The sequence below is a fragment of the Delphinapterus leucas genome, unplaced genomic scaffold, assembly GCF_059928025.1.
Source record: "Delphinapterus leucas isolate spDelLeu-1000000601 "Yukka" unplaced genomic scaffold, BTC_Dleu_Yukka2 spDelLeu_asBTCV2_sq40, whole genome shotgun sequence".
Classification (NCBI taxonomy): Eukaryota; Metazoa; Chordata; class Mammalia; order Artiodactyla; family Monodontidae; genus Delphinapterus; species Delphinapterus leucas.
Genome location: NW_028322249.1, coordinates 1,850,927 through 1,878,406, shown reverse-complemented (window position 1 = coordinate 1,878,406; position 27,480 = coordinate 1,850,927). Strand labels below are relative to the sequence as shown.

At 33.0% G+C, this 27,480-nt stretch overlaps 1 protein-coding gene across 1 annotated transcript in view; it reads left to right on the top strand.

Moving 5' to 3' along the window:
* LOC149743954 (uncharacterized) overlaps positions 1-27,229 on the top strand; it is a 119,117-nt gene extending 91,888 nt beyond the window's left edge. The window contains exon 4 of the mRNA XM_089905925.1: positions 26,962-27,229. Within this exon, the coding sequence (XP_089762051.1) occupies positions 26,962-27,064 (103 nt within the window). The 3' untranslated portion in view covers positions 27,065-27,229. The remainder of the gene's footprint in view (positions 1-26,961) is intronic.
* The last annotated feature ends 251 nt before the right edge of the window (positions 27,230-27,480 follow it).

Here is a 27,480-nt window from a genome sequence, read left to right as displayed (position 1 = left end):
AACAGACTACTCATTTATTTTAGTTCTAGGTACATAATGATGAACTATTCAACACCAAAATCTTTGCAGCATAGACATTCTGATTCCTGCTTCAGCTCTGCTCTGCAGTGGAGTTACCATTACTATTTTATCTCTGGAGATTAAGTGCCTCTATTTGCCATCTGCCACCCTGGAATTCCATTATCCCCATTGATTTCTGGGAGCCCAGATCCATGACAGTAGTTTCTGCTTATATTTCTGAACAATAGAAAGTAATCACAGGGACTTCCCTGGTGGTCCAGTGGTTAAGAATGCAGGGGACGCGAGTTCCATCCCTGGTTGGAGAACTAAGATCCCACATGCCACAGGGCAGCTGAGCCGGTGTGTCGCAACTACTGAGCCCGTGCACTCCGGAGCCCGTGCACCACAACTAGATAGCCCACGTGCTGCAAACTACAGAGCCTGTGCACTGTGGAGCCCATGAGCCACAACTAGAGAGAAGCCTGCACATCGCATCTACTGAGCCTGTGTGCTCTGGAGCCTGTGCACCACAACTAGAGAGAAGCCTGCTCGTCGTAATGAGGAGCTCATGCACCACAATGAAAGATCCCTCAGGTTGCAGCGAAGGTCCCACTTGCCCCACCCAAGACCCGATGTAGCTAAATAAGTAAATATATATTTAAAAAGAAAAAAATATGTAATCACAAAGGAGCTCATTAAGGACACTGTGGACTCCCCATGAATATATTTCTTCCAGACTTAATGAAGAGAGTGTATTCTGATCCACCTGAGGGGTGCATTAGGAGATAAATAAACAAATATGACATCATAAATACATTCTACTGTTCCGATCTCACTAAGACTTTGGTTATATCCCTCAGTAATATGACAGGGAATTTCTAGCATTTAATTTAATTAAATGTAAGCACTTTTTGGTCCCAGATTTTAGTCATTTGCAAAGGAAAATGTTAAAGCTACTCCTATCTTCTTGATTTAACATATTGAATCCAGAATCTTGGCTAAGTGAGACCTTAATGCTCTCCTCAGCCTGAGCCAAATTTGTATTTCTTCTACCTTAATCTAAAAACCTTAGGATTAATTCTCACTTGTTTACCTAGGTTTTGGTAAATGTAGAATGTTAAAATCATATGTGAAAAATTTTTGGTATGTGTAATACTTTCCATGTCACACTTTGTACATTACCTTCTGGGCCCTGATGGAACTTGACTCTGGTTATAGATGTAGGAGCATTAAGAATTGTTGGAGATAGGATATGGAGAGGATTAGCAGTCTCTTCTTGCAAGAGAACTGTCTCAGTGGGGAGGAAATTATAGTTTCTTCAAACAAGAGGAAACTAACGTCTTTAAAACAAGAGGTTGAAGAGATAATTCTAAAAGAAAGGCAGTTTAGCAGAGTTTAAAAGTCAACTTTCCAATCTTATTTGGAATTTTTCCATATGCCTCTATCCTAATATTTAGGACCCCAATCCTTCCCAATCAATACCCTAAATTTATCATAAAAAGCCTTGCAAGCTTGAGAATTCAATTCTCTAATCTTATAATTTAGGTATGATTTTTTATAGATCTTTATTGGAGTATAATTGCTTCACAATACTGTGTTAGTTTCTGTTGTACAACAAAGTGAATCAGCCATATACATACATATATCCCCATATCTCCTCCCTCTTGAGCCTCCCTCCCATCCTCTCTATTCCACCCCTCTAGGTCATCACAAAGTACCGAGCTGATCTCCCTGTGCTATGCTGCTGCTTCCCACTAGCTAAATATTTACCATTTGGTAGTGTATATATGTCAATGCTACTCTTACTTCACCCCAGCTTGCCCCTCCACCCCGTGTCTTCAACTCCATTCCCTATATCTACATTCCTGCCCTGCCACTATGTTCATCAGTACCACATTCATATGGGAATACAAAAGACCCTGAATAGCCAAAATAATACTGCAAAGAAAAGTGGAGCTGGAGGAATCAGGCTCCACAACTTCAAATGATACTACAAAGCTACAGTAATCAAGACAATATGGTGCTGGCACAAAAACAGAAATATAGATCAATGGAACAAGATAGAAAGACCAGAGATAGACCCACACACATATGGTTGCCTAATTTATGACAAAGGAGGCAAGAACATACAATGGAGAAAAGACAGCCTCTTCAATAAGTGGTGCTGGGAAAACTGGACAGCTACATGTAAAAGAATGAAATGAGAACACTACCTAACACCATACACAAAAATACACTCCAAATGGATTAAAGACCTAAATGTAAGACCAGACACTATAAAACTCATAGAGGAAAACATAGGAAAAACACTCTTTGACACAGGTATGACTTTTATAAATATGAGCACTATGTCTATAGAAGATGAGGTTTTATTTTATGGTAGTCAGCTCCCTTATAAGAGATTTGGGCAGGAAAATTAGTGTTGTGAACTCATCATTTTTTTTGCTCCAAATTTCACAGCCCATTTGGAAGCCATAAAAGCAAAGAAACGGAAACAAACAAAAAACCTTCCTAATGTAAAATTAATGTGTCTGCTACATAGTTCTCCCTTCCAAATTTCTTGCAAAGTGCTTCATTTGGTCATGCTAACCTGTAATTATGTAGGAAAGAGAATTCTGTAAAAAGGCAGCATCAGCCTAGCTGTGTTGGCACAGTAGAAATCCTCTATGCAGTGGTCCATCTAGAAATATTATTTTGGGGGGGAGAATTTTTGTGGATGAGGATAGTGGCTTCAGTACTATTTAATTTGTTACTATGAGTAAAGGATTGTTTAAGTTTTCATTTTCTTCTTGTGTCAATTTTTGTAGGTTATGTATTTCCAGAAATTAAAAAACATTTTTTTTAACCTCAATTTTATTTACTGACCTAGAGCATTGGTTCTTAAATGAGGGCTAATTTGCCCTCAATGGGATTTTTTTTTTTTTTTTTTTGGTCACAACAGGATTTTTTCTATTGACATTTAGTAGGTAGAAACTAGGATGCTGTGAACTATCCTGCAATATAGAGGACAACCTTCCCATCAACCAAACCTTATTTGATCCAAAATGTTAATAGTGCCAAGGTTGAGGAACCTTGGTCTAAAGTGTTTTGTGATATGTCTCAATATAATTTTAAAACTCTACTGCATATTTTGTATGTTATCTTTTTGTATGTTACCTCTGTGGCTTTCTTATTTTACTCAAATCTTGACCTGACAATTTTTGCTATTTTGACAATTTTTCAAATGTATATAACATTTTTGTTCTTGTTAGCAGCAGAACCTATCCTAAAACCTATCCAGCATTTTCTTCTAAATTGTATCATTTCTTTGTAGTAGTATCTCCATAATATGTCATATCTGGTTAAGAGAGAAGGTGAATGATAAGTTAATGGTAAGCTGAGGAGGAATGTAATCAAAAGAACAGCAATCTTTATCAAAATGTGAGATTCATAGGTAACATCTTGATTTTGCTTAATTAATATGTCATTCTTATTTGGACAGTAGTCGTGGACAGGTAAAAAAGAGAAGGAAAAACATTGATATCTCCTTGTAAAATGTAAATTTCCCCACATGTCTATTAGGAGGAATTTGCAATTAATAAATCTTTATTTTTTCTCCCTAATGAGAAGACAAATCTTGTTCTTAAATAATCTTTAATTGTTAGTTGAAAGAAATGAAGATGACTCCAAGTGAAAAAACAGGATATGGAAGAGAAACTCTGACAAACAATTCTGAAAGATTCAAGTGATAAATGCGTTAATTTTAGATTCTAAAATTTTATATGTAGAATGCATAAATTTTGAAATTTATGTATAAAATTACATAAAATTATATATATTTGATAAATAGTTCTGAATAAAAAACACCTATACATTGCATATACATTTTAATTTTCTTTGCTTTTCATGGCAAGTAACTAAAATTATTTCTGACATATTGTATTTTTATGTTTATGAATGGTTAAAAGATTTAGGTATCATCGCATTTAACAACAGTTCTACAACTTCGGTGTGCATTATACTTATCTGAGTAAGGTTGATGAATATGCAAATATCTGGTCCCTCTTTCAGAGATTTTGATTCAATTTTCAAATTAGAGCTGCTCTATCTATCTATGCATCCACACACTCCTTAGGGATATAATAAGGTTTGAGAGATGTGAGTAACTGTGTTTTAACCTAAATACCAAAATAGAGAAAAACAATATATCTAAATATTCTATGGCAAGTTTATACTTAATACATGACAGCAAAATTCAGTCATAGGAAAAATAATTATTAAGCACCTAAAATTTGAAAAATAACATTGCTCTTTTTTGGAACAATATATATGCAAAACAAACAAATAAACAAAAAATTGTGTACTCACATTGGTCAGCCTTAGCTAAGTTATGCTTAAGTTATAAACCACAAAGTTTCAGGGACACATACAAAAAAGGAAATAAAAATGATGCATTTCCTATTATTGTGACATGTTCATGATGGTTTGTCTGTGGATGTGCTTCTCATTTTTATTAAAGGAACTGAGCTAGATGACCAGTCCCAGTTAAATATATTTCTGTTTTCATGGGAAATGGAAAAGATAAAATGATGGAACCATCAAAGGTTCTTAAAGATTTTCCTTGGAAGTGCCTCATCCCTCTTCTGTTCATATTTTATTGGTCAAATTCAGTGTAAGTACAATAGTCAAGCCTGGAGTTAATGAGATAGGAATGTAAGTCCTCTCATAGTGAAGAGACAACAAATATTTTGTAAACTAATACAATCCTAAAATTGTAGGATTTTACAATCATAAATTTGTACAATACTGACTTGAAGAAATTTTAAATATGATGTTTGTGAAATATGCTATCTAAAATTTATTTCCAAGTATTCTAGCAGAAATGCAATTAAAATTATAGATAAATCTCTTAGTGAATTTTAATCAACATGCAAGATGTATTACTTTTAAGTGTCCTATTCAAGAATGAAAGCTGGATGTGAGTGTGGGGTGAGGGGCAGAGAGGAAGAGAGGAAAAGTGTCAGTTGTATCTATGCTTTAGAAATTCTAGATTTCCTAGATGAATATTAGAGATTTATTAATCAGAATAAAATTTTACAAGAAATACTTTTTTTACTTGTTTTAATAAGTGATGTTCAAGATATATTGATTTCTTAGAAATATTATAACAACATCTCTGACTTTGAATTTACAGAAAAACCTAATATAATACACACTTTTGAGTGGTGTTATTGTCCTAGGGCTTAGATTCAGAGGATTTTTCCACTTGAAATTAATTTCATCTTACACTAAAATAATTTTACTTCTGTCAGAAACAAACCCTACATAAGTTGTATGAAGGTGGATAAAGGCTAGAAAGCTAGGAATTTACTGGATCTTTAAGAAAAGATTGTACAAGTTTTTGTGTCTTTTTACTCATAAATATAGGTGTGTGTGGTGGTGGATTTTTTTCTCGTACTTGCTTTAATTTTAGCATCCACCTGGTAATGTTTAGGGGAGAGAGGAAACCTACAGCTTTCATCCAACTATATCAGTGGTAACATCTACCACAAAGAACCTTGTTATTTGACCTGGTTCAGATCAGTGTGCACCAGGAAGGAAGGTGAGGTTTAGAAAAACATGCCAAAGATGATTACAGTATGAGGTAAAATGGCATAAATATATTTAAGGAAAGAGGGTATATTAATTTATAGTTGTCTACTATGAAAGCAATGGAACTAAATGATTACTACATGGGAGATGCATTTTAAACTGGCCCTCAAAAATTGTATCATGGTTGGAGACAGCCAGGTAGAACAGAACAGCGTGAAGGAGCAGATAATGAAAATTTATGAAAGCATCAGAGTATTCTCTTTGTGGGAGATTTCACAAACCCAAGCCTCCAATTATTTTTTTTTAGTAGAGTTATAGTCAGTTTAAAGCACACATATTCAGCAGTAAAACTTCAGATAGTGATATCATAGACAAATATCTACATTGTAACTTATGAGCTTACATCCTAATTTTAGTTAAAGTTCTGGTGAAACTCACTTTTACTCTATTTACTGTTGTTCTTTTTAATTAGCATGAATTGGCGTTAGTATTAGTATATGAATAGAAGTGAGGTGAAACCTTTCAAGAACTTACAGAAAAGTAAAAAATTCAAATATTTAGTCCAAAACCTTATACTTCCAGGTAATTGCACTGTTCTTATCTTAGGATAAATCTTAAATACATACTTTAAAATTTTCCTTTAATCAGGAAGACTAATTCTTGAAGAAAAATACTGTGCCCATTTTCTCTTTATTTAATTTTCTTTTTTTAACTTCCGCCTTCCCTTCCTTCCTTCCTTCCTTCCCTCCTTCCTCCTTCCCATCCCTTCCCATTCTTCCCCTTCCCCTTCCCCTTTCTTTCTTTCTTTCTTTCTTTCTTTCTCTCTCCCCTCTTCTCTCTCTCTCTTCACAATTTACTATGAACAGGAAGCACAAAACATGACAGAAGGAATGTACCCTTCTATCTTGGGAGCGATTTTCAAATCTCTTAGTTCAGCCTTGAGATTATTCTCCATCATTTGCATCTACAGCTCTACAGTTGGCTTCCAAAGTGTTATTCTGCTATTTAGCCCCTGACTCTCAACTCAAGTCGTTTCTCAAATTCTTTCTTCTATTTTCTTAGTTAGGTTTATGTCATTTCGAACAATTGACTATGTGCCATTTATCTCTGAGGGAATCTTAGAAAAAATTATATTAATGATTCATGGGTTTTTTTTAATGGCCTGGAAAGCAGCTCTGAACTCAGATATTTTTTGTTTTATCTAGAAACTTTCTTGGAGCTTGGGTTAGATGTGAGGAATTATTCACAATTACTTTGACAATAACTAAATGCCCTTAATAGAGTGACAGACTTTATTTAGGAATTCAATGTCACCATCCAGGAATAAGATGATCAACCAAGGACACCATCCAAGACAGAAAAGACATAATTAATTGAACCCCATTTATAGAGCATCCTTGAAAATTTCTGGCTGGTGAAATCTATAAAGACCCATGAAGTAATCAATCACATGTCCATGTACAACTTTTTTCCTCTAGAATTTTTCTTCATTTTTTTTGAGAATATTTTTGTAGTTTTAATATATGTATTAGGTAACATCATTCTCATTTTCAAACACTACAGTGAACTCCCATTGGAATTAGAACCCTATTAGAATTCTCGAAGAGATTAAATTTTAAACACGTCTTCCAAGGCCCGGTCCGACCTGGTTTACTTCTCTGTTCTCACTTTCATTTCCCCTTTTCCTATAGTCACTTGTCTTTTTATTATTCCACTTTAAAGATATATTTTCCCTTTCCTTCTTATGGAATATTCTGCCACCAGATCTTCTGAAGGCTGACTCCCTCATTTATGTATCTGTTCCTTTTCACCTTTCCAACACATCTTTTCTTTTCTTTCTTTTTTTTTTTTTTGCGGTACGCGGGCCTCTCACTGTTGTGGCCTCTCCCGTTGCAGAGCACAGGCTCCAGACGCACAGGCTCAGCAGCCAGGGCTCACGGGCCCAGCCGCTTCGCGGCACGTGGGATCTTCCCGGACCGGGACACGAATCTGTGTCCCCTGCATCGGCAGGCAGACTCTCAACCACTGCGCCACCAGGGGAGCCCTTTTTTTTTTTTTTTAAGTGTGGTAAGGACACTTAACGTGAGATCTACCCACTTAACAAATTTTTAAGTGCACAAGAGAGTATTGCGAACTATAGGCAACTTGTTGTACAACACATCTCTAGAACTTATTCATCTTGCATGAATCAAACTATTCAGGCTTAAAAAAGAAGGAAATTCTGCCATATGTGACAGCATGAATGAACCTGGAGGACATTATGGTAAGTGAGGTAAGCTGGTCACAGAAGGACAAATACTGCATGATTCTACTTATATAAGGTACCTAAAATAGTCAAACTCATAAAAGTAGAGAGTAGAATTGTGGTTACCAAAGGCCAGGGGAAGGAGAAAATAGAGAATTGTTGTTCAGTTTTTCTTGACCATCGAACTCCTGATCCTTTATCACTCTCAGGAATATGTGCTATTTTGTTGCTTTCTTAGCATTTATGCCTTTCTAAAAGAATTCTGTCCATTTTATTTTTTGCACATGTTTTTCATAGTCTGTTTCCATGAGCCACATACTACAAAATTTTAAAATGCTTTTGAATTCCAGATATTTGAGAATTAGTATTTTTATAATTGTTATTGTAAATAGAATTTGTACCAGATATTTTAAGTTATAAGGCCAAAATCAATTTATAATGAAAGCAATAATCCCCTACTTCACCATTCCCTGAAAGTAGCCCAATTTCCTAGAGACAAATACTTTTAATAGTTTCTATTTTTACTTCTTCCTTCTTTTGGTGATTACTTAAATAATGTTCTGTATTTTGAAAAGTGAAAACTTGATAGTACTAAATTGAACCATGTGATTTTTGAGAAACTTAGTGAGGAGGGTAATTAAATTTTTAAAATATGAAGGGAATGGGAAATATATTAGGTACTTACTATGTATCTTTTCCTTACTCACTCAGTATAAAATTTGTATATAATATTTTTTCCAAAGTAATAAAGGAAAATTTAATATCATGTAGCAAATATTTAAGCAAGTGATGAAATATTATTAGACTTTATCTCTAATATCCAGGTAAATCATGTTATGTGTCAAGAAAAGTAGCACTTAGGTGGAGATAAATTGGATTTAAAGAGATAAATCCAGTCAACAAAGGATTCTTGTAATAGATTGAAATGTCAGAACCTAATATGATGCATTAAAGAGACTAGTTTTGCAACTATAACAAAATTATCTCCTTCTAAAGTGTTTAGGATTTTTTGACATTTTACTCCAGCATCTAATTTAATACCTTATTGATGATTAAGAATAAGGAAATGAAAAAATGAAACCCTATATTTTAAGAATGTTGTAAAACAATGTCATTATAAATATAGCATATTAATGTCAAATGATATATACTATAGTATTGATAAAATAAAATGTAACTTAATAATACGTATATTCATAGCTACTATAGTATCTTTCCATTTTTTATTTTTAGGGAGGAGAACTTTTTTTGTTTATTTCTGTTACAGATTTGTGAATAAATTGTGGGAATTTATAGCTGGAATTAAGGTGTCCCAATTGGTAGTTTAATACTCCAGTCACTCTAATTTAGTATTAGAAGGAGCATAAAACATTGGAAATGCAGAAGTAAAACATTAATCCTTGTTATAAGTCTCAATTCAGTGAATTTTCAATCTAGATACTTTTCTATTCTTTGTCTAAGAAGAATGGAATTTTTATTGACATAATAAATTTGCATGTGATTTTACTCACAATTATTATTTACAAACATAAGTAATGAAACAATAGAAATTTAATTTAAATAATTTTATTTTAATAAAGATTATTGGTTATTTCCAGTAGCATGATTCATTTCAAATTAGAGCAAAACACAGAAAGCTCTTTAAATTAACTTCAGCAAGTTTAAGAATATGTAAATGATAGATCCATATTTATTTCAGAATATCAATTCAGATTTGTAATGACAGAAAAAAAAGATAGGTCTTTCAAATTCTAAATTTTCAATGTTACTCAAGACAATTTTCAAAAGAGAGTTCCTTAGTTTCTATAGATTATATTTTAGTAGGAATTCCAGTTCTAATTTTAGGTTTATTTGTGTGTTTACTTATTATCCAACAAATAATTATTAGCTATTTCCTGTTATCTGGTCAATGATTTCCAAAGTGCCTACTATTTGTCAATCACTGTTCTAGATAATGGAATTATGGTGATTAAAAAGCCAAAAAAAAAAATTCCTGCTCTCATTGAGCTCACAATTCTGGGAGAAAATAGGAAAAACAATATTAAAGGTAAGTAAATACAAATCATAATAAGTGCTTAGCAGAAGATTAAACAGCTATTACAAAGATCCAGTTATTAACAAAATAAGCAGATCCCTTTAGAGAAAGTTCTTATATTTTCCCATTTTTGAGTTTTTAAAATTCGTTTTACATTTTAAAATTTGCTTCATGAAAATTAAGGTTAAGCTTATGAAAGCACATGCCAATAAAATGATCTTATTAAGATTTTTTTTTAATATACAAAAGGTACAACTAGGTTTGTTGATCAAATTTAGTTTATGTGTGAATGGAAGGGAAGATTAAGAATTTTATGTGTTATATGTGCAAAAGAGAATGAAAGAGAGAGAGTTGAGAGAGAGATTGATTTAGAAGGGCTGGGATATAAAAGCTCCCAGCAGTAGTGCAGGAATGATATCTATCACCCAAGTAAGTTGACAGATGTTTGTACCCTGTTCATGTCACTTTAATAGACTTTATTGCGTAGAATTAGTGAATAATGTATAAGGTTAAATATAAATGTGTAATGAAAAAGTATAAAGCATTTCCAGTTTTGACTTGTTCCCAATATTCTTCAAGATAAATGAGATAGATGTAAAACAATTGGAGAGAAAATTCAAGCACTGTGAAAATACGTTTTTAAAAATAAACCCCTTTAAGAAAATAATACAGCTAAATCCATGAAGTATAATTTTTTGCAAAAGCTCATTCAGACAGACATGAATATATATTTAAGTAATTTATGATGTTCCTAACTTTCAATTCAAGTTATAAATAATTCAATATATTCATATGTATTTATGATTACATTCAATTAAAATATTTTCTTAATTTAATTTTTGGCTTTTTGGAAATAAAAAAATCATATAAATAAAGTCAAATCAATTAATGTCTTAATACTAAGTTCTAATAGTATACACGGTTTTAAATTTCCATGTCTTAGCTTTTGTTCCTTAAGTCCAAAATACCAATTTTTGTCTTGTATTAAATATTAAATGTTTATTTCATGTTCAGGTAATAAGATATAGAAACATGGAGAATAGAACATACATTAGTAGTTGAGCATGATTTTAAATGAATAATATTGTGTTTTATTTGACATTGAAATAATATTAAGATCATTATTATTACTATTATTATTTTAGTATTTTGTCACTATCAATATCTTTGAAAATCTTTAATTTGGTGAAAGAAAACTTTGTTAATGTTGGTATTTAAGCACTTAGCACAATTTCAGTGTTACACAACAGTAAAAAATCATTAATTCTTTCCATTTGATTTTTTCTTAACACCTCTATCACCTTACTCAAAATAACACTGTATTTCTTCTTTTTGCATTCAGTATTTAATTGTCATCATTAGACTGTGATTTTTTTTATTAATCGGTGTACTAGATAGTAAATTCTTTTTATTTCAGAATTAACCTCAATATAGTTAAGTCAAGTGCTCCAAAAAAAATGTGGATTGGTAAATTTCATTAGCCTCCCTCTGTGTGATTTATAGTCTTGTCTCTTAAATAATGTAATTTGAGACAATAAGTAAGATCCTTCACAGCGAAGGTGCCTTTCTTCTCTTGCTACATATCACTTATTCCTTCTATGAATATTAAAACACTGCTTAAATTATAACAGCACCTTTCAGGGGTTATCGTTAGTACTTCAAGAACAAATTTAATATCTTTCATGGTAGATGATCACAATAAATGAGACAGTAACTAAAGAACTCAAATGAAAAATATAGGTCACATCCAATCTGTGACTTTTGACCCTAAATCAATTCTTTTGCTCAGCATGGTGAGAACTGATTCACAGGCTTATGGTGGAAAATTGATATATAAGACTGTCTTTTAACATTCCATAATGATTTGAGAAAATTTAGCAACAATATCTTCTCATTCCCATAAAACTTAGCTTCTGGAAACGTAATCTAAACGATTTCAAGCCTTACTGCCACTTCCTATTAACTGTAATCCTGAACTTTTGACCTCTGTGACCCTCAGTTTCCCTATTTTAAAAAATTATAAGTAAAATAATTATCCTTTGGGTTTCTTTAATATTACATAAAGAATGAAACAATTAAATGTAGAGGACAATATATGTATTAATTATGAATTTCTAAAAGGATAGGGTAAATACTACTAATGTGCTGGCAGGTTCTCATTATGGGGAAGAGTTCCTTCCATAAAGTCTGAAACTTTGTAGAAAGACAGGCCATTAGTGAGGAAACATTAGCCAAAACATCCCTAATGACTAATTAGAAGACACACTTTGGAACTATGTCTGCCATGTGCTTTTTTAATTTCCACATCAAAGTTTGTAATTATGATACTCTTTTTATCAGGAAAAGAATCTCACAATGGATTAAAGCTTTTTGAGAAGACTCTATTAATGACTGAAATTTTCAAAAGGTGAAACAGAAATGTGTGAAACTACATGCTATGTCTGAACAGACAGGCTGTTTTCTGATAATGAACTTGACTTGCTTAACTGTGTATTTCTCTTTGAACATAACTTTGAATTGGCATAACTACTTAAAGTTCTAGATCATCTGGCTACTCTTTAGTGTTCAAATATCATTGTGGAAATACTCTTGATTATTTTCTTCATATTTTTAACATACTTAAGTCCACCCTTCTGCCAGCATTCATATAGCAAATTCTCTAGGAGACTATACACGATACCATTTCTATTATATAATATTATCTCCAAATTGATTATTAGCAACAAGATGAACAAATTTTATATCAATTGTTAGGGACAAGAATAAGGATTTATTGTTTTGATAATGAAGAAATCAGACTATTTCTTCGTTTTGAAAATTACATTTCTTCGGGGAAAAAATGAGTTTGTTTATAACAGTAGTTGCCTGAGATACATTTTCCACATATGTAAGTATTTACTTGTCTTATGAAAATCAAGGGGCAAAATACATATGGTAAAATGAATGAAGTGAACTAAATCTACAAATACAGCATGATGATGTTTACATGTGTATTCTCCCATGTAATCACAACCCAGAACAAGATACAGAACTGTTTCAGCACCCATGAAGGCACTTCCCTGCCCTTTCTCAGTCTAAACTAGCCCCTAGATTTAACTACTATTCTGAATTCTCTCCTCATCAATTAGATTTGATTATCCTAGAACTTGCCATAAATGGAATCATATAGCAGTTACTACTTTTGTCTTGAGTTGATTTCACTCAGTACTATGTCTGTTAGGTTTATTCATGTTGTATATATTCGAAGTGTATTCTTTTGTACTTCTCTGTAATATTCCTTCATAAGATTTACCACAATTTACCCATTCTCTATTGTTAAGCATATGGGTTTTTCCCAGATGCTTATTATTATGAATAAATATGTTATCAATATTTTTGTCTTTGTGTGGACTCACTTCTCTTGTGTATACATTTAGGAGTGGAAATAATGGAAATGGCCAGCTATCCTGAAGCAGTTTTATAATTTTACATCCCTACCAGCCATGTATTCAATTTTTCCACCTATTCCACACATTTGGTAGTTTCTTTCTTAGTTAATTATAGTTGTCCTAGTAGCTGTATTTATTTGTACTTTTAATTTGTATTTATGTAACAGTATTTCTTTGTATTTTTAATTTGTGTTTTCCTGATGAATAGTGATGTTGACTATATTTATTACGCTTATTAGCTATTTAAATATAATTTATATGAAAATTCTTTTCAAGGGACATTTCCCATTATTTTTATTTTTTTCCTTATTGATTTGGAGAAGTCTTTTCTATATTCTGAATATGAGTCCTACAGCACATACATATAACAAATATATATTTTCTTCTACTATTTCTTTGGTGTTTTCACTTTCTTCATGAGGTTTATTGGCAAAGGAAAAAACTTTATTATAAAGCCAATTTTTAATTTTTTGTTTTAGGACTAGTTCTTCAGTGTTTTTGATTCCTATATTAGAGATCTTTACCTATTGCAGGGTCATATAGATATCCCTCTGTGTTTTCTTATAGAGACTTTAGATTTCTTTTCACAGTTATGCCTATGAACTAAGTTTTGTCAATTTCATTGAATGGTATAAGATAGTTGTCAAGTTTTATTTATTTTTTACCATTATAGAGATAAAATTACTTGATTCAATTATCTTTCATTAATTTATTGCTTCAACATAATTTCACCTCTTTAATCTTCGATATAAGTCAAGTGCCCAAATATATGGATCTATTTTAGTACTATTGATATTGTTTGTCTATTCTTATGCCAGTACACTATGATGCTAATAACTAGCTTTTTCAGTAATTTGTCAAATCTGGGATGTATGTCCTCCAATTTTATTCTTCCTCAAGAATATATTGACTACAGTAGGTTCTTTGCATTTCAAACTAAATCTTAGAATCACCTTCTCACTTTCTACAAAAGTTAAAAAAATCTTAGACATTTTCATTGAGATTTTAGTGACTATATAAGAATATGAGGAAAATTGATACTTTTACAATGTTTTCACAAATTTGGTATCTGTTCAATTATTTAGAACTTCTTTAATGTTTTTACAGCAATGTTTGTACCCTTTATTGTAGGTTTTAGAAATCTTCTGAAATGTATTCTGCTGATTTTATATTTTTGATGTTATTAATGGTATTTAAAATTTTACTTCTAAATTGTTTGATGCTACTATTCAGAAATATACTTAATTTAATCATATTGACTGTGCATCTGGCAACTTTTAAAGTTTACTTATTACCTGAAATACTTTGTTTAGTATTCAAAACCATGATTAGGTATTAATAACTTGATATAATATTAAGCTAAATACAAACTTATGGAAATTAATTGAACAATGATTCTTTTAAATAAAAGGCTCAAGATGGGTTGACCCCCAGACATCGATAATTAAAACAAAAAAACAAAAAAATACATATCAGATAGTAAGAAAGTAACAGAAAAGAATAAGTTAGTGCAAGTAAGGTTATTCACTGTGTAAGTCCTCTAAAGTTTACAGAAATCTAGTGGAGGTTATTACATTCTGGAGTTTGATTTGGTATAGATATCATTGTACCTATATTTAATAGGCAGGTCCTGGCTGGAAAAAAATCTCTCTGTCTATAAATTCACCTGTTTATATGTCTGTATATATATATATAATTAGCATTTAGCAGTGGTTTATAGTTTTGAATTCCAATAATTGCTCCTATTATAAGGAATTCAGAAGTAGAAATAAGTAGGCCAATGATAGAATGACAAGAAAAGCTAAAATTTAAGAGGAAAGAAGTAAAAAAACTAATTTTATGCCCATTGTTTCTTTGTTGGAAACCTACTCATTATTCATAATTCACTTTAAATGTGTCTTCTTTGTGAAACAGTTAAAAAATAAATTCCTATCTTCGCTAAAATATTACCATGCATTCTTCTATCATAACATATAAAACAATTTATCTAAATACATATAATTATCCCAAACTGGACTGTAAGTTTTTTGAGAGAAGGCAAAGAATTGTATTTGTCACTAAGTGCCTGGCAGAAAACAGAATTCATCTGGAGATGAACTGAAGAGCCTCCTGGAAGATGGAGATGAACAGAGGTACCACAGCCAACAGTCAGTCTCAACTGCCAGACCTGTGAATCAGGCCATCTGAGACACTCCAATCCTAGTGAAGTCATCATGCGACTATGGCCATATGAGCAACATCAGGCATGACCCACAGAAGACCTATCCATACTGACAACCCACAGCATTATGAGAAATAGTAAATTGTTGTTCTAAGTCACTTCAGGCTGTGGAGATTTGTGATGCAGTAATAGGTAAAGGAAGCAATTGTCATTTTGTGTAAACTATTTTTGATAATAGCAGATGGAAAATGATTTATTTTGTGAAGTAGTATTTATCATAAAAATAAAACCAAAAATTATAAAAATGAAAACACCTATAAATACAGATGAGGACATGTTGAGTGAAATATTAAATGAAATTCAGTGAATAGTTAAATTTATATCTATAACTACTAAGAAAATAGGCAATCTAGAATAAAACCTCATATTACATGAATGAAAAGTCATTCGATAAAAATTCAGCTCTTGTTTCTGATTTTAAAAATAATGCAAAAGGGGCTTCCCTGGTGGCGCAGTGGTTGAGAGTCCACCTGCCGAGGCAGGGGACACGGGTTCGTGCCCCGGTGCGGGAAGATCCCACATGCCGCGGAGCGGCTGGGCCCGTGAGCCATGGCTGCTGAGCCTGCACGTCTGGAGCCTGTGCTCCACAATGGGAGAGGCCACAACAGTGAGAGGCCCGCGTACCGCAAAAAAAAAAAAAAAAAAAAAAAGCAAAGGACATGGACATGTATACACACACATACCCACCTTGGCAAAACAGAAAACATTATAACCAAACTGTGTAAAATAATATCATTCTTATATTCCTATACATCTTTCCCATTTTATATGGATTATCACTCCCTAACTTTCCGAGTTCATTACTGTCCTTCTTTGTCCATTTCTTTATAATGTATTGTTATGATCTGAATTATGTCCCCCCCCCCAAATTCATATGTTGAAACCCTAATCCCTAGTACCGTAGAATGTGAGACTATTTGGAATAGTGTCTTTAAAGAGGTAATTAAGGTTAAAAGAGATCATAAGGGTGGGGCCCTAATCTAATAAGACTATGTCCTTATTAGAAGAGGAAGAGACTCCAGGGGTACAGGCATACAAAGAAAAGGCTATGTGAGGACACAGCAAGGAGGTGGCTGTCTTCACGCCAAGGAGAGACACCAATGCTGTCAGCACCTTGACTGTGGTCTTTCAGCTTTCTGAACTCTGAGAAAATAAATTCCTGTTGTTTAAGCTACCATTCTGTGGTATTTTGTTATGGCAGCCCTAGCTGATGTAGGGGAGGAAAGACTTTCTTTCTACCCTCCTAGGTTCAACAGCTGTCTCTATGAAATAAACTGATAAGAGGCAGACTAACAGGAGAAAAGATACATAAGTTTATTAATTTTTAATATCACATGCACGAGGGCATTACAGAAGAAAAGTGAATACCCCAAAAAAGCAGAAACATGGGAGAGCTTACGTTCAAGAAGAAAACAAATATGTGGTATGTCGGTGGAATTATCTAAAGTTGACTCTGTCTTGAATAAAAGCAAGACTAGACTAGGAACAGTCTAAAATAGACATTGTGAAGAAAACAGGGAAAAGAATTATTTATTTTACATTCCTTTATTCTAATATTTTAATCTACTCTATACTATACTAAATTTTATAAGGTGTGAAAATAAATAAAAGACAACTTCATTTAAAACATTATCAGGAAGTTTAGAAGGGAAAGCTCTCATGCACATACCAGCCTGAATAATCAGAAGGAAGAAGGAAGAGAAGCAATTTTTAAAGGGTCTTTTTGTATAGAATTCTTTGTGTAACATTCTCTGGGCTTCAACTTTTTATCCATGATGTTAAGAACGTTGTTTTTCTTCTGGTATGAGGGAGGACATTTTTTACATGGGAATTTCATCTCCTGCTTTTAAGAAAAGAAATGAATGTCTATTTAGGTCTTCTGGCCATTTTTTAACTGGATTGATTGTTTTTATGATATTGAGCTCCATGAGCTGTTTGCATATATTGGAGATTAATCCTCTGTCCATTGTTTCATTTGCAAATATTTTCTCCCATCCTGAAGGTTGTCTTTTCATCTTGTTTATGGTTTCCTTTGCTGTGCAAAAGCTTTTAAGTTTCATTAAGTCCCATTTGTTTATTTTTATTTTCATTACTCTAGGAGGTGGGTCAAAAAAGATCTTGCTGTAGTTTATGTCAAAGAGTGTTTTTCCTGTGTTTTCCTCTAAGAGTTTTATAGTATCTGGTCTTACATTTAGGTCTTTAATCCATTTGGAGTTTATTTTTGTGTATGGTGTTAGGGAGTGTTCTCATTTCATTCTTTTACATGTAGCTGTCCAGTTTCCCCAGCACCACTTATTGAAGAGGCTATCTTTTCTCCACTGTATGTTCTTGCCTCCTTTGTCATAAATTATGTGACCATATGTGCATGGGTTGATCTCTGGGCTTTCTATCCTGTACCATTGATCTATATTTCTGTTTTTGTGCCAGTACCATACTGTCTTGATTATTGTAGATTTGTAGTATAGTTTGAAGTTGGGAAGGCTTATTCCTCTGGCCTGCTTTTCTTTCTCAAGATTACTTTGACTATTCAGTGTCTTTTGTGTTTCCATACGAATTGTAAAATTTTTTATTCTAATTCTGTGAAGAATGCCAGTGGTAGTTTGATAGGGATTGCATTGAATCTGTAGCTTGCTTTGGGTAATATAGTCATTTTCACAATATTGATTCTTCCAATCCAAGAACATGGTATATTTCTCCATCTGTTTATGTCATCTTTGATTTCTTTCATCAATGTTTTATTGTTTGAGTACAAGTCTTTTGCCTCCTTAGGTAGGTTTATTCCTAGGTATTTTATTCTTTTTGTTGTGATGGTAAATGGGATTGTTTCCTTAATTTCTCTTTCTGAGCTTTTGTTGTTAATGTATAGGAATGCCAGAGATTTCTGTGCATTAATTTTGTATCCTGCAAGCAGAAGACCTAAATAGATATTTCACAAAAGAAGACATACAAATGGCCAAGAGACACATGAAAAGATGCTAAAAATCACTAATTATTACAGAAATGCAAGTCAAAACTACAATGAGGTATTACCTCACACCAGTCAGAATGGCTATTATCAAAAACTCTAGAAACAATAAATGCTGGAAAGGGTGTGGTGAAAAGGGTACACTCCTGCATTGTTGGTGGGAATGGAAATTGATACAGCCACTATGGAGAACAGTATGGAGGTTCCTTTAAAAACTAAAAATAGAACTACCATGTGACCAGCAATCCCACTACTGGGCATATACCCTGAGAAAACCATAATTCAAAAAGAGACATGTACCACAATGTTCATTGCAGCTCTATTTACAATAGCCAGGACATGGAAGCAACCTAAATGTCCACCAACAGATGAATGGATAAAGAAGATGTGGCACATATATACGAGGAACATTACTCAGCCATAAAAAGAAACGAAATTGAGTTATTTATAGTGAGGTGGATGGACCTAGAGTCTGTCATACAGAGTGAAGTAAGTCAGAAAGAGAAAAACAAACACCGTATGCTAACGCATATATATGGAATCTAAAAAAAAAAATGGTACTGATGAATCTAGTGGCAGGGCAGGAATAAAGATGTAGACATAAAGAATGGACTTGAGGACACAGGGTGAGTGGGGAAGCTGGGGCAAAGTGAGAGTAGCATTGATATATATACACTACCAAATGTAAAATAGCTAGTGGGAAGCAGCTGCATAGCACAGGGAGATTGTGCTTTGCGACCTAGAGGGGTGGGATAGGGAGGGTGGGAGGGAGGCTCAAGAGGGAGGGGATATGGGGATATATGTATGCATATGGCTGATTCACTTTGTTGTCCAACAGAAGCTAACACACTATTGTGAATCAATTATATTCTAATAAAGATCTATTAAAAAAAGAAGCAGAAAAGGAAGATCCCTCCCTGCCCCAGCAACAATGCGCTAACCACCAGTAAGAAACTGCCACAACCTCGAACTCCTGTTCTTCTCCAGTGAAATTTTATTCAAAACAACCTTCCCCAATTTCCTCCTAAAACCTAGTAGAAATTGACCTTCCTTTTATCTCTTCACACTTGCCAATGATTCACTATAGCTTGCCTGCCCCAGAACTGCAGTTCCCTGCTTTCCAGATTACACCCATTTTGCTTGTAAAGTAACTGGCTATGTTACTTTTTGAGGTTGACATTAGTCACTTTCAAAGCCCTGCTACTTTCTGTGAGAAATAAAAACTTTTCATTTTACTGGGAAGTTATCTTATAGTATAAGATTGCAAATGATGATAAAGAGTAAATAGATCCAATATTCTCTCAGATATATGTGAAATAAGCAAGAAATAAAACAGAAAGGTAGATATGTTTACTCCTTGATAGTTTATATCTTAAAAATCTATTACCATAAGGTAGATGGACATAGAATCTACGATGATTAAAAACATATATGAATAAATTGCTTATCACAGCATTCTGATTTCAGATAAATAGAAATCAGGTGATAATTTCATATCAATCATTCTATTGTCTTTGATATTTTTAAAAAGAACAAATTGTTTGCCTTAATTTCACAGCATTTATGTTACCTATCATTTTAATTGGTTAGGTACTAGGTGATTTTTAAAGTTGTATATATGTGATATGTAGCACTAAAAATAAGTTTACTGTCCATCAGTAAGGGAATGCACTATTACATTTTGATGCAGTCATACACTAGAAACAATGAGAGTTACTTAAATGAAAATGAACAAAAGTAAAAATGAATGTTGAAAAAAAAAAAAAACAAAAAAAAAAAAAAAAAAATGAATGTTGAGTTAACAAAGAAAAGATAAATATCAAAATTAGAACAATAGTTTTTCACTGGTTATGTAAAGAAAGGAAGGGCTTGTCGTATGAACCTGTTACACCTTCCACATTTATTTCTAAACAAAAACGACACTTGCAGCAACGATTGTGAAGTATTTATACCTGATAAATCTAGATAAATGGTGCTCTATATTTTATGTACTTTTATGCATGTTTGAAATATTATATGATTAAATTCTTTTAAAAATGACAATTTTGTATTTCAAAGTTTTCTTTGAAAATTTCCCGCTCAAATTGAATTTTAAAGAATCTAGTAATGATTTTTCAGTGTGAAAATGATTTTATACCAACTCCATTAGATAAACAATAGATATTCCTCGATACATCTGCACCAAGCCTTTCCTTTTATGTGTGCAGAGATTCTTGGCTAGCTTTATCTTTGTCTCTAGGGGATGTATAATATCATTCTAAATTAGAAAAAAATGTACCCATGTACAATGTATACGTCTTCCATATAGCACTATCTTAAAATGTGTTAATCGAAATACAATGTATATACAAAAATGGACAAAGTATAAGTATATAGTTCAATTAATTTGCACATAGTGAGAACACTTAAGTAACACCCACACGGGTCATAGAACAGCACTTCGAAAATGTTCTCCCGCCTCTCCTTCCAAATAACCATTACCTTTATTTCTAATAGCTTAGATAGTTTTGTCTGGTTGTGTGTGCGTGTATGCATTGTGCATGGTGGGGGTTGTTGTGTATGTTTGTGTGTGCGTGCAAGTATGTGAGGGTCTCCTTTAGCCCACTTATGGGTTGATGAGATTCATCAGGGATGTTGCTTATAGCAATAGTTCATTAATTTACTTTGATTTATAATTTCATGTTACAGGAATATATTACAATTGATTTATTCATTACATTGTTGATAGATATTTGATTTGCTTCCAGTTTAGAACAAGTACAGATAAAGCTCCCATGTGTATTTTTGTTTTGTCTCTTAATGAACATATTGATATTCTGCATTTCTATTTGGTACATATAATTGGATAAAATTGTTGGTGCATGGGTGTCAACAATAGATAGTGCCAGTTTTCCATTTTTACCTGCCACATTGTAGCTCCATCAGTGATATATTTTATTGTCAATCCTATTAATTGTAGCGACCTGGTGGGTGTGTAGTGTTATCTTGTTTATTTATTTTTCCTCATGGCAACTATGTCTTGTATTGCCCTTGTGATTAATGGGAATATTTTCATACAGTAATTGGCCATTCGGATGTCCTTTTTATTTAAGTGCCTCGTCAACCATCCTGTCGATTGCTTATGAGATTCTCTGTATTTTCTTATTGATTTGTGGGACTTTATATATTTTTCTAGAAATGAGTTTTTGTCAGTTATATGTTTTGCAAATATTGTTTCTCAGCTTGTGACTTGAATATTTACTCTAATATATATAGTATTATATTAACTAGTACATTATTATATATGTGTGTGTGTGTATGTTTAACAAATTGACAAAACACTATTTATTGAACAGGCCATCCTTTCCCTATTGTCATATATCAAGTGTCCATATATGTGTGAGTGTGTTTCTGGACTCCCAAATCTGTACCATTGATTTTTTTGCTTATCCTTAATCCAAAACATAGCTTCCTAATTTATTTTCCAATAAATGTGATCGTCATTAGAATAATCACCAACTCTTTAATTCTTTTTAATTAAATTGCTTTTGCATTACTTATACTTCATATTTTAATATGTATTTTACAATATCCACAAAAAAAACCGATTGTAATTTTGTTTGTGATTGTGTTGCATGTTTAGAATGATCTGAGCAGATTAACATTTAACAATACTGAATCATTGATTGCAGGAATAGGATATCATCCTGCATTTATTTGGTTCTTTTCAAATGTACATAAATAAGTTTTAAAGTCTTTAATGCAAAGGACTTGTACATTTAATATGGATATATTTCATGCTTTTTGATTTTGCTGTCGATGCTACCATTTTCTTTCCATATGGCTTATATCTGGTATATAGATATTCAATCAATTGTTGCACATTTGTCTTATATTCAGAAAACTTGATACATTTATTTTATAAATATAATGGTGTATCAGCAACTTACTGAATTATTCATCAATATTATATTTCTCAATAATAATAGCTTTATGCTTTCTTCTAATGTTTGCCTTATTCCAAGAGTTCTAAAAAATAAGTCTACTAGAGATAACAACAGGCTTCCTTGCCTTCTTCCTTTGTTCAGAGAGAAAACTTTAAAAACTTTTTTTCAATTTTATTGTAATTTTTTTGCTGGAGTTTGTAAATATACTTTATCAGGTTATGGAAATTCTTTTCTATTACTAGTTTATTAAGATTGGTAACTAATTTTACCTGATGCTTTCATTGGTATTTAATGTTACAATCACGTATGTTTTCTCCTGATTCAGTCATAATGGAATTATACTAACAGAGTTTTGAATTGCAAAGGACTCCTCATTCTTGGACAAAACTCAATGTGTTCATGATGAATTGTTGTTCATGTATATTGTTCAAAATATTTTATTTAGGATTTAGGCATACTCATTTAAGTGAGAGATTGACCTGACTTTAGCAAGTATTTCTTCTTTTTCTGATCTTGGCAGAGTTTGTGTAAGATTTATGTTCTATTTTTCACTGTAAGTTTCAAAGAATTCATCAGAGAAATTCATTGGTCTTCCTGTGGAAATTTAATCAGATATTCAATTTATTCATTGGTTATAGGACTATATAAAACCTCTGTTCTTTTTTTTAATGACTTTTAATGAGTTGTATGTTGCTTTTTTTTTTTTTTGCTTTTTTTTAAGGCTTTTCAATTTACTGAGATACCCTACTCAAAAGCTGCTTATCTTCTTTAGATCTGAATGTGACAAAATTGAAAGAGCAATAAAGTAGAGCTATATCCAGCGTTAATCCTAAGAAATCCTTTTTTATCCAATTCCTTTAAAATTCTCCACAATTCGTTTTTTCTGTGTTGTTGTATTTATGCCTCATCATTTAAGTATGATTTAATGTGTGTAAAAATGCCTGTATAAATGATGATCATTATTTCTAGGTTATCAAGGCAAATTGCTAGTAATTTACAGGTATTGGACCTATGGTTTTGACTCCTGCTTTTACCTAAACTGATTAACACTTTGACAGAAAAAAAGTAAAATAATGATATATTTATTGCAAAAATAATATTTAAAATTAATTTTTCAATTAGTTGAAGTGATAATGCAGCTGTTTGCTTGCATATCACAGAAAACATGAGACGAAGGATGTCATCTGTACATTTTAGGTTAACATCAAAGAGGAATCCTATGAAATATTAACAAGAAAAGAATTAAAGTATGTATAGGTAATTTTTAAAGACTGTAATGTTCCCTGTAAAACTAATAATTGGATAGACATCAGCATTATTACTTCCCCAACATTAAAAGTTTTTAAATGATTCAAAATTTAAATACAGTAACTTATGAAGTAACCAGGTCCCATTATGACTGACCACTGAAGGGTAGATGGCATGAGGCACAATTACATGAGCCCAAGTGCCAGCTTATCCCCACTACTTCCCTCAAAGCAATTTTTACAGGGAATACTAGTTACACGTATAAGCTATTGATACATATTTTTCTTTTGACCGATCATTTAATTGTAGAGAAGGACACCATTAATCATCATTCTGATTATAATACAAAATAAAAGCAGAGTGAAAATCTAATATCTTTATTCAGAATATGGAAACAGCAATATTCCTTGAAATATTAAGGAAAATATAAAGTACACCTAGGTTTCACCACAATTACAAGTTGCATCAGTAAATGTAATTGCTCTGTATTACAGCAATTACTTTAAACTGTTTAGCCTTCTGTCCATAGGAGGGTTTTGTTTTTCTAATAGTATCAGGCCATTAAATGTGCTGACCAGTGTTATCATTGAATTTTCCTTTCCTCCTAAATCTCATGACAATGAAAGCATTTCTGCAGAGTCTATACAAAGTCACTAGGCTGGAGCTTGTCACCCAGTAATAGACTCTGTCATTTATGAGTTCCCACTTTATGTCACTCCTGAATGCTTTCACCTGAACCATTACTGAGCAACCTGAAATGTGGGGATAAATCTGCCACTGTGTTCTGCGTACAATGACAGATCATCTGAGGGTGAAAGAGTCTCAGTGAGAAGAGAGCCATTTCTATCACACCTCCCCTCTGCCTATGTATATGCATGCCTGAGCAGGACGAAACTCTGCTTTCTTACAGTGTTATTTATTGGAAGCTGTTACTCCATTGCATTTTTCACTCACAATTTGACACTTCCTCCTACAATGTAGTTGCTGCAGCGAACACATCTTTTCTGTTGTAACTGCTGTCAGTAAAGGAGAGTTAATTTCCTTCTTGCTGATTCTCAATTTGAGCATCGATGTGCCAGGCATTCTGCCTGCAGTTTGCATTCATTTCATTTAGTGCTCATGGCAGCCCTATGGAATGGATATTATTGCCTCCCTTTTAAAAAATGTCCAGGTCACAAACATAGTAAGTGGTGCAATAACTATTCAACCTTGATTTCCTCTGATTCCGAACTCTCTGCCTTTTGAATGGGCTGCGTCTCTAGTGTTTGTGCACATAATGTATTATTAGCATTGCATTTAAAAAATGTTTTTAAGTCATTAAATATACATACAACTGCTGCATATAACTTAGATGTACAATTAAATCATCATGATAAACCAAACAATATATTCAGAAGTCAGGGTAATACCTTAAAAGCCCCTGTTTGTTCCCTGTCAACTTCATTCCCTCGGGAGTAATAACCACTTATTCCAAGTTATGTGTTATTAAATCTCTCTTTTTCTTTAGAGTTTTACTATCCATGTAAGATATATAATACGTATGTATATATATTTAGTTAGTTCGTTCATTCATTTCTAGTGCATTTGTCAATTTATATAAATGAAATTAGTATATATTCTTTTGCAGCTTGCTATTCTCAGTTAATGTTATGCTTTTGAGATTCACCCAATTTGATTCATGCAGCTGCAGTCTATTCCATGGTTGATGGACATCTGGGTAGTTTTCAGTGTTTTACTCTTATGAACAGGGCTGCAAGGAAAATTCTGGTTTCATGTCTGCAGAAGCATATGTGTAGGATTGTCTCTAGGATGTATACCGAGTAGTGGGATTGCTGGGTCATAAAACATGCACTTGTCAACTGTATTAAATAACGCCAAATTATTTTCCAAAGTGGCTGCAGCAATTTGCTGTAAGACGAGCAGTTGCTAGGTAGTTAATGAATGTGCCCATTGCTCATATCTTTGCCAATAATTGGTTTTGTCCAACTTTGGAATGTTTTCCAAATTGGTCACTGTGGTTTTGATTCACATTTCTCTGCTCTCTAATGTCCCTTTATTATTCATGTTATATCTGTGAAATCTTTGTTCATATATTTTTACCATTTTAAAATTTTGTTAGTGGTCTTTCTCTTACACACACACACACACAATTTACTCACTCACTTATACATCATAAATATTCTCTTAGAACACTAATTCTTTGTGAGTTATATTTGTGGAAAGTATTTTCCACTTTGGCTTACCATTTCTTTTCTCTAGACCAACAGAAGTTCTTAAATTTATAATGTTCTTCTTTTTAATAACTTGTGAATATTAAGAAATTATTCCCTACCCAAAGCCATAAAGTTATTCTCTTATATCATCTTCAAAAACTATATATAAATTTCACTTATGCATTTAAGCCAATGACATATCTGGAATCAACTGTTGTTTGTGTTGTAAGATAAGCATTCATCTCCTTTTTACATAATGATAATTATTTTTGTATACCCATTTATTTATTAGTCCCCCAAGAATGTATAAGCTCTGTGATAAATTTGATTACCACATATAAATGACCATATTTCTATTTGGGTTGAGATTTCAATTATATAAATACATAGATCAGTTTGGAAAGTATAATTGAAGAAACACACAAAAAATGTTAAGCTCCTAAAAATGAAAAGTAGTAAAGCAAAAATACAAAGACAGGGCTTCCCTGGTGGTGCAGTGGTTGGGTGTCTGCCTGTCGATGCGGGGGACGCGGGTTCGTTTCCTGGTCCGGGAGGATCCCGCGTGCCGCGGAGCGGCTGGGCCCGTGGGCCATAGCCGCTGGGCCTGCGCGTCCAGAGCCTGTGCTCCGCAACGGCAGAGGCCGCGGCGGTGAGAGGCCCGCTTACCGCAAAAAAAAAAAAATATATATATATATATACAAAGACAATGCAAGAATATATATTAAAAGGTAATATATAATGAACCATTTGTTTTTTCCCCAGAAATTTGCAACCTTTAGCCAGTCTATAAAAATAATATTTCTATCAATTTTATAGGTCTTCTCTAAGGTTTAAAGTTTTATTTTTCCAGTAAAGACCATTTTGTGATATTTGATAAAATGTACTTTATATATTACTTCTGGTATATGTCATTAAATTTTTTTGCACAGTCTCAATATTAAGCTAAAAGTTTACTTTCCTAATTTACTAAGACTTTCTAATCATAAGATGATATATAATTGTATTGCCCCTTTTTCTGCAGGTATTGTCACAACCATATAGCTTCCTTTCTTTAATTTGTTAATGTTTAAAAGCATATTGATCAGTTTTCTGTTGTTAACTTAATCTAGGGGCTACCCTGGTGGCACAGAGATTGAGAGCCCACCTGCCAATGCAGGGGATACCGGTTTGGGCCCTGCTCAGGGAAGATCCCACATGCCACAGAGCAGCTAAGCCCGTGCGCCACAACTGCTGAGTCTGTGCTCTGGAGCCCGGGAGCCACAACTGCTGAAGCCCACCAGCCACAACTACTGAAGCCCATGTGCCTAGAGCCCGTGCTCTGAAACAAGAGGCCACCCAGTTAGAAGCCCGGGCACTGCAACGGAGAGTAGCCCCTGCTCACTGTAACTAGAGAACGCCTGTGCGCAGCAACGAAGACTCAACACAGGCAAAAATAAATAAATAAAGAAAAATAAATTAAAAAAAAAATTAATCTAGAATTTCTGGGAAACAAACAAATGGTTCATTATGTATTATCTTTTAAGATATATTATTTTATTGTCTTTATATTTTTGCTTTTACTACTTTTCATTTTTAGGAGCTTAACACTTTTTTTGTTTCTTCAACTCTCTGCAAGTATATGTGTGAGA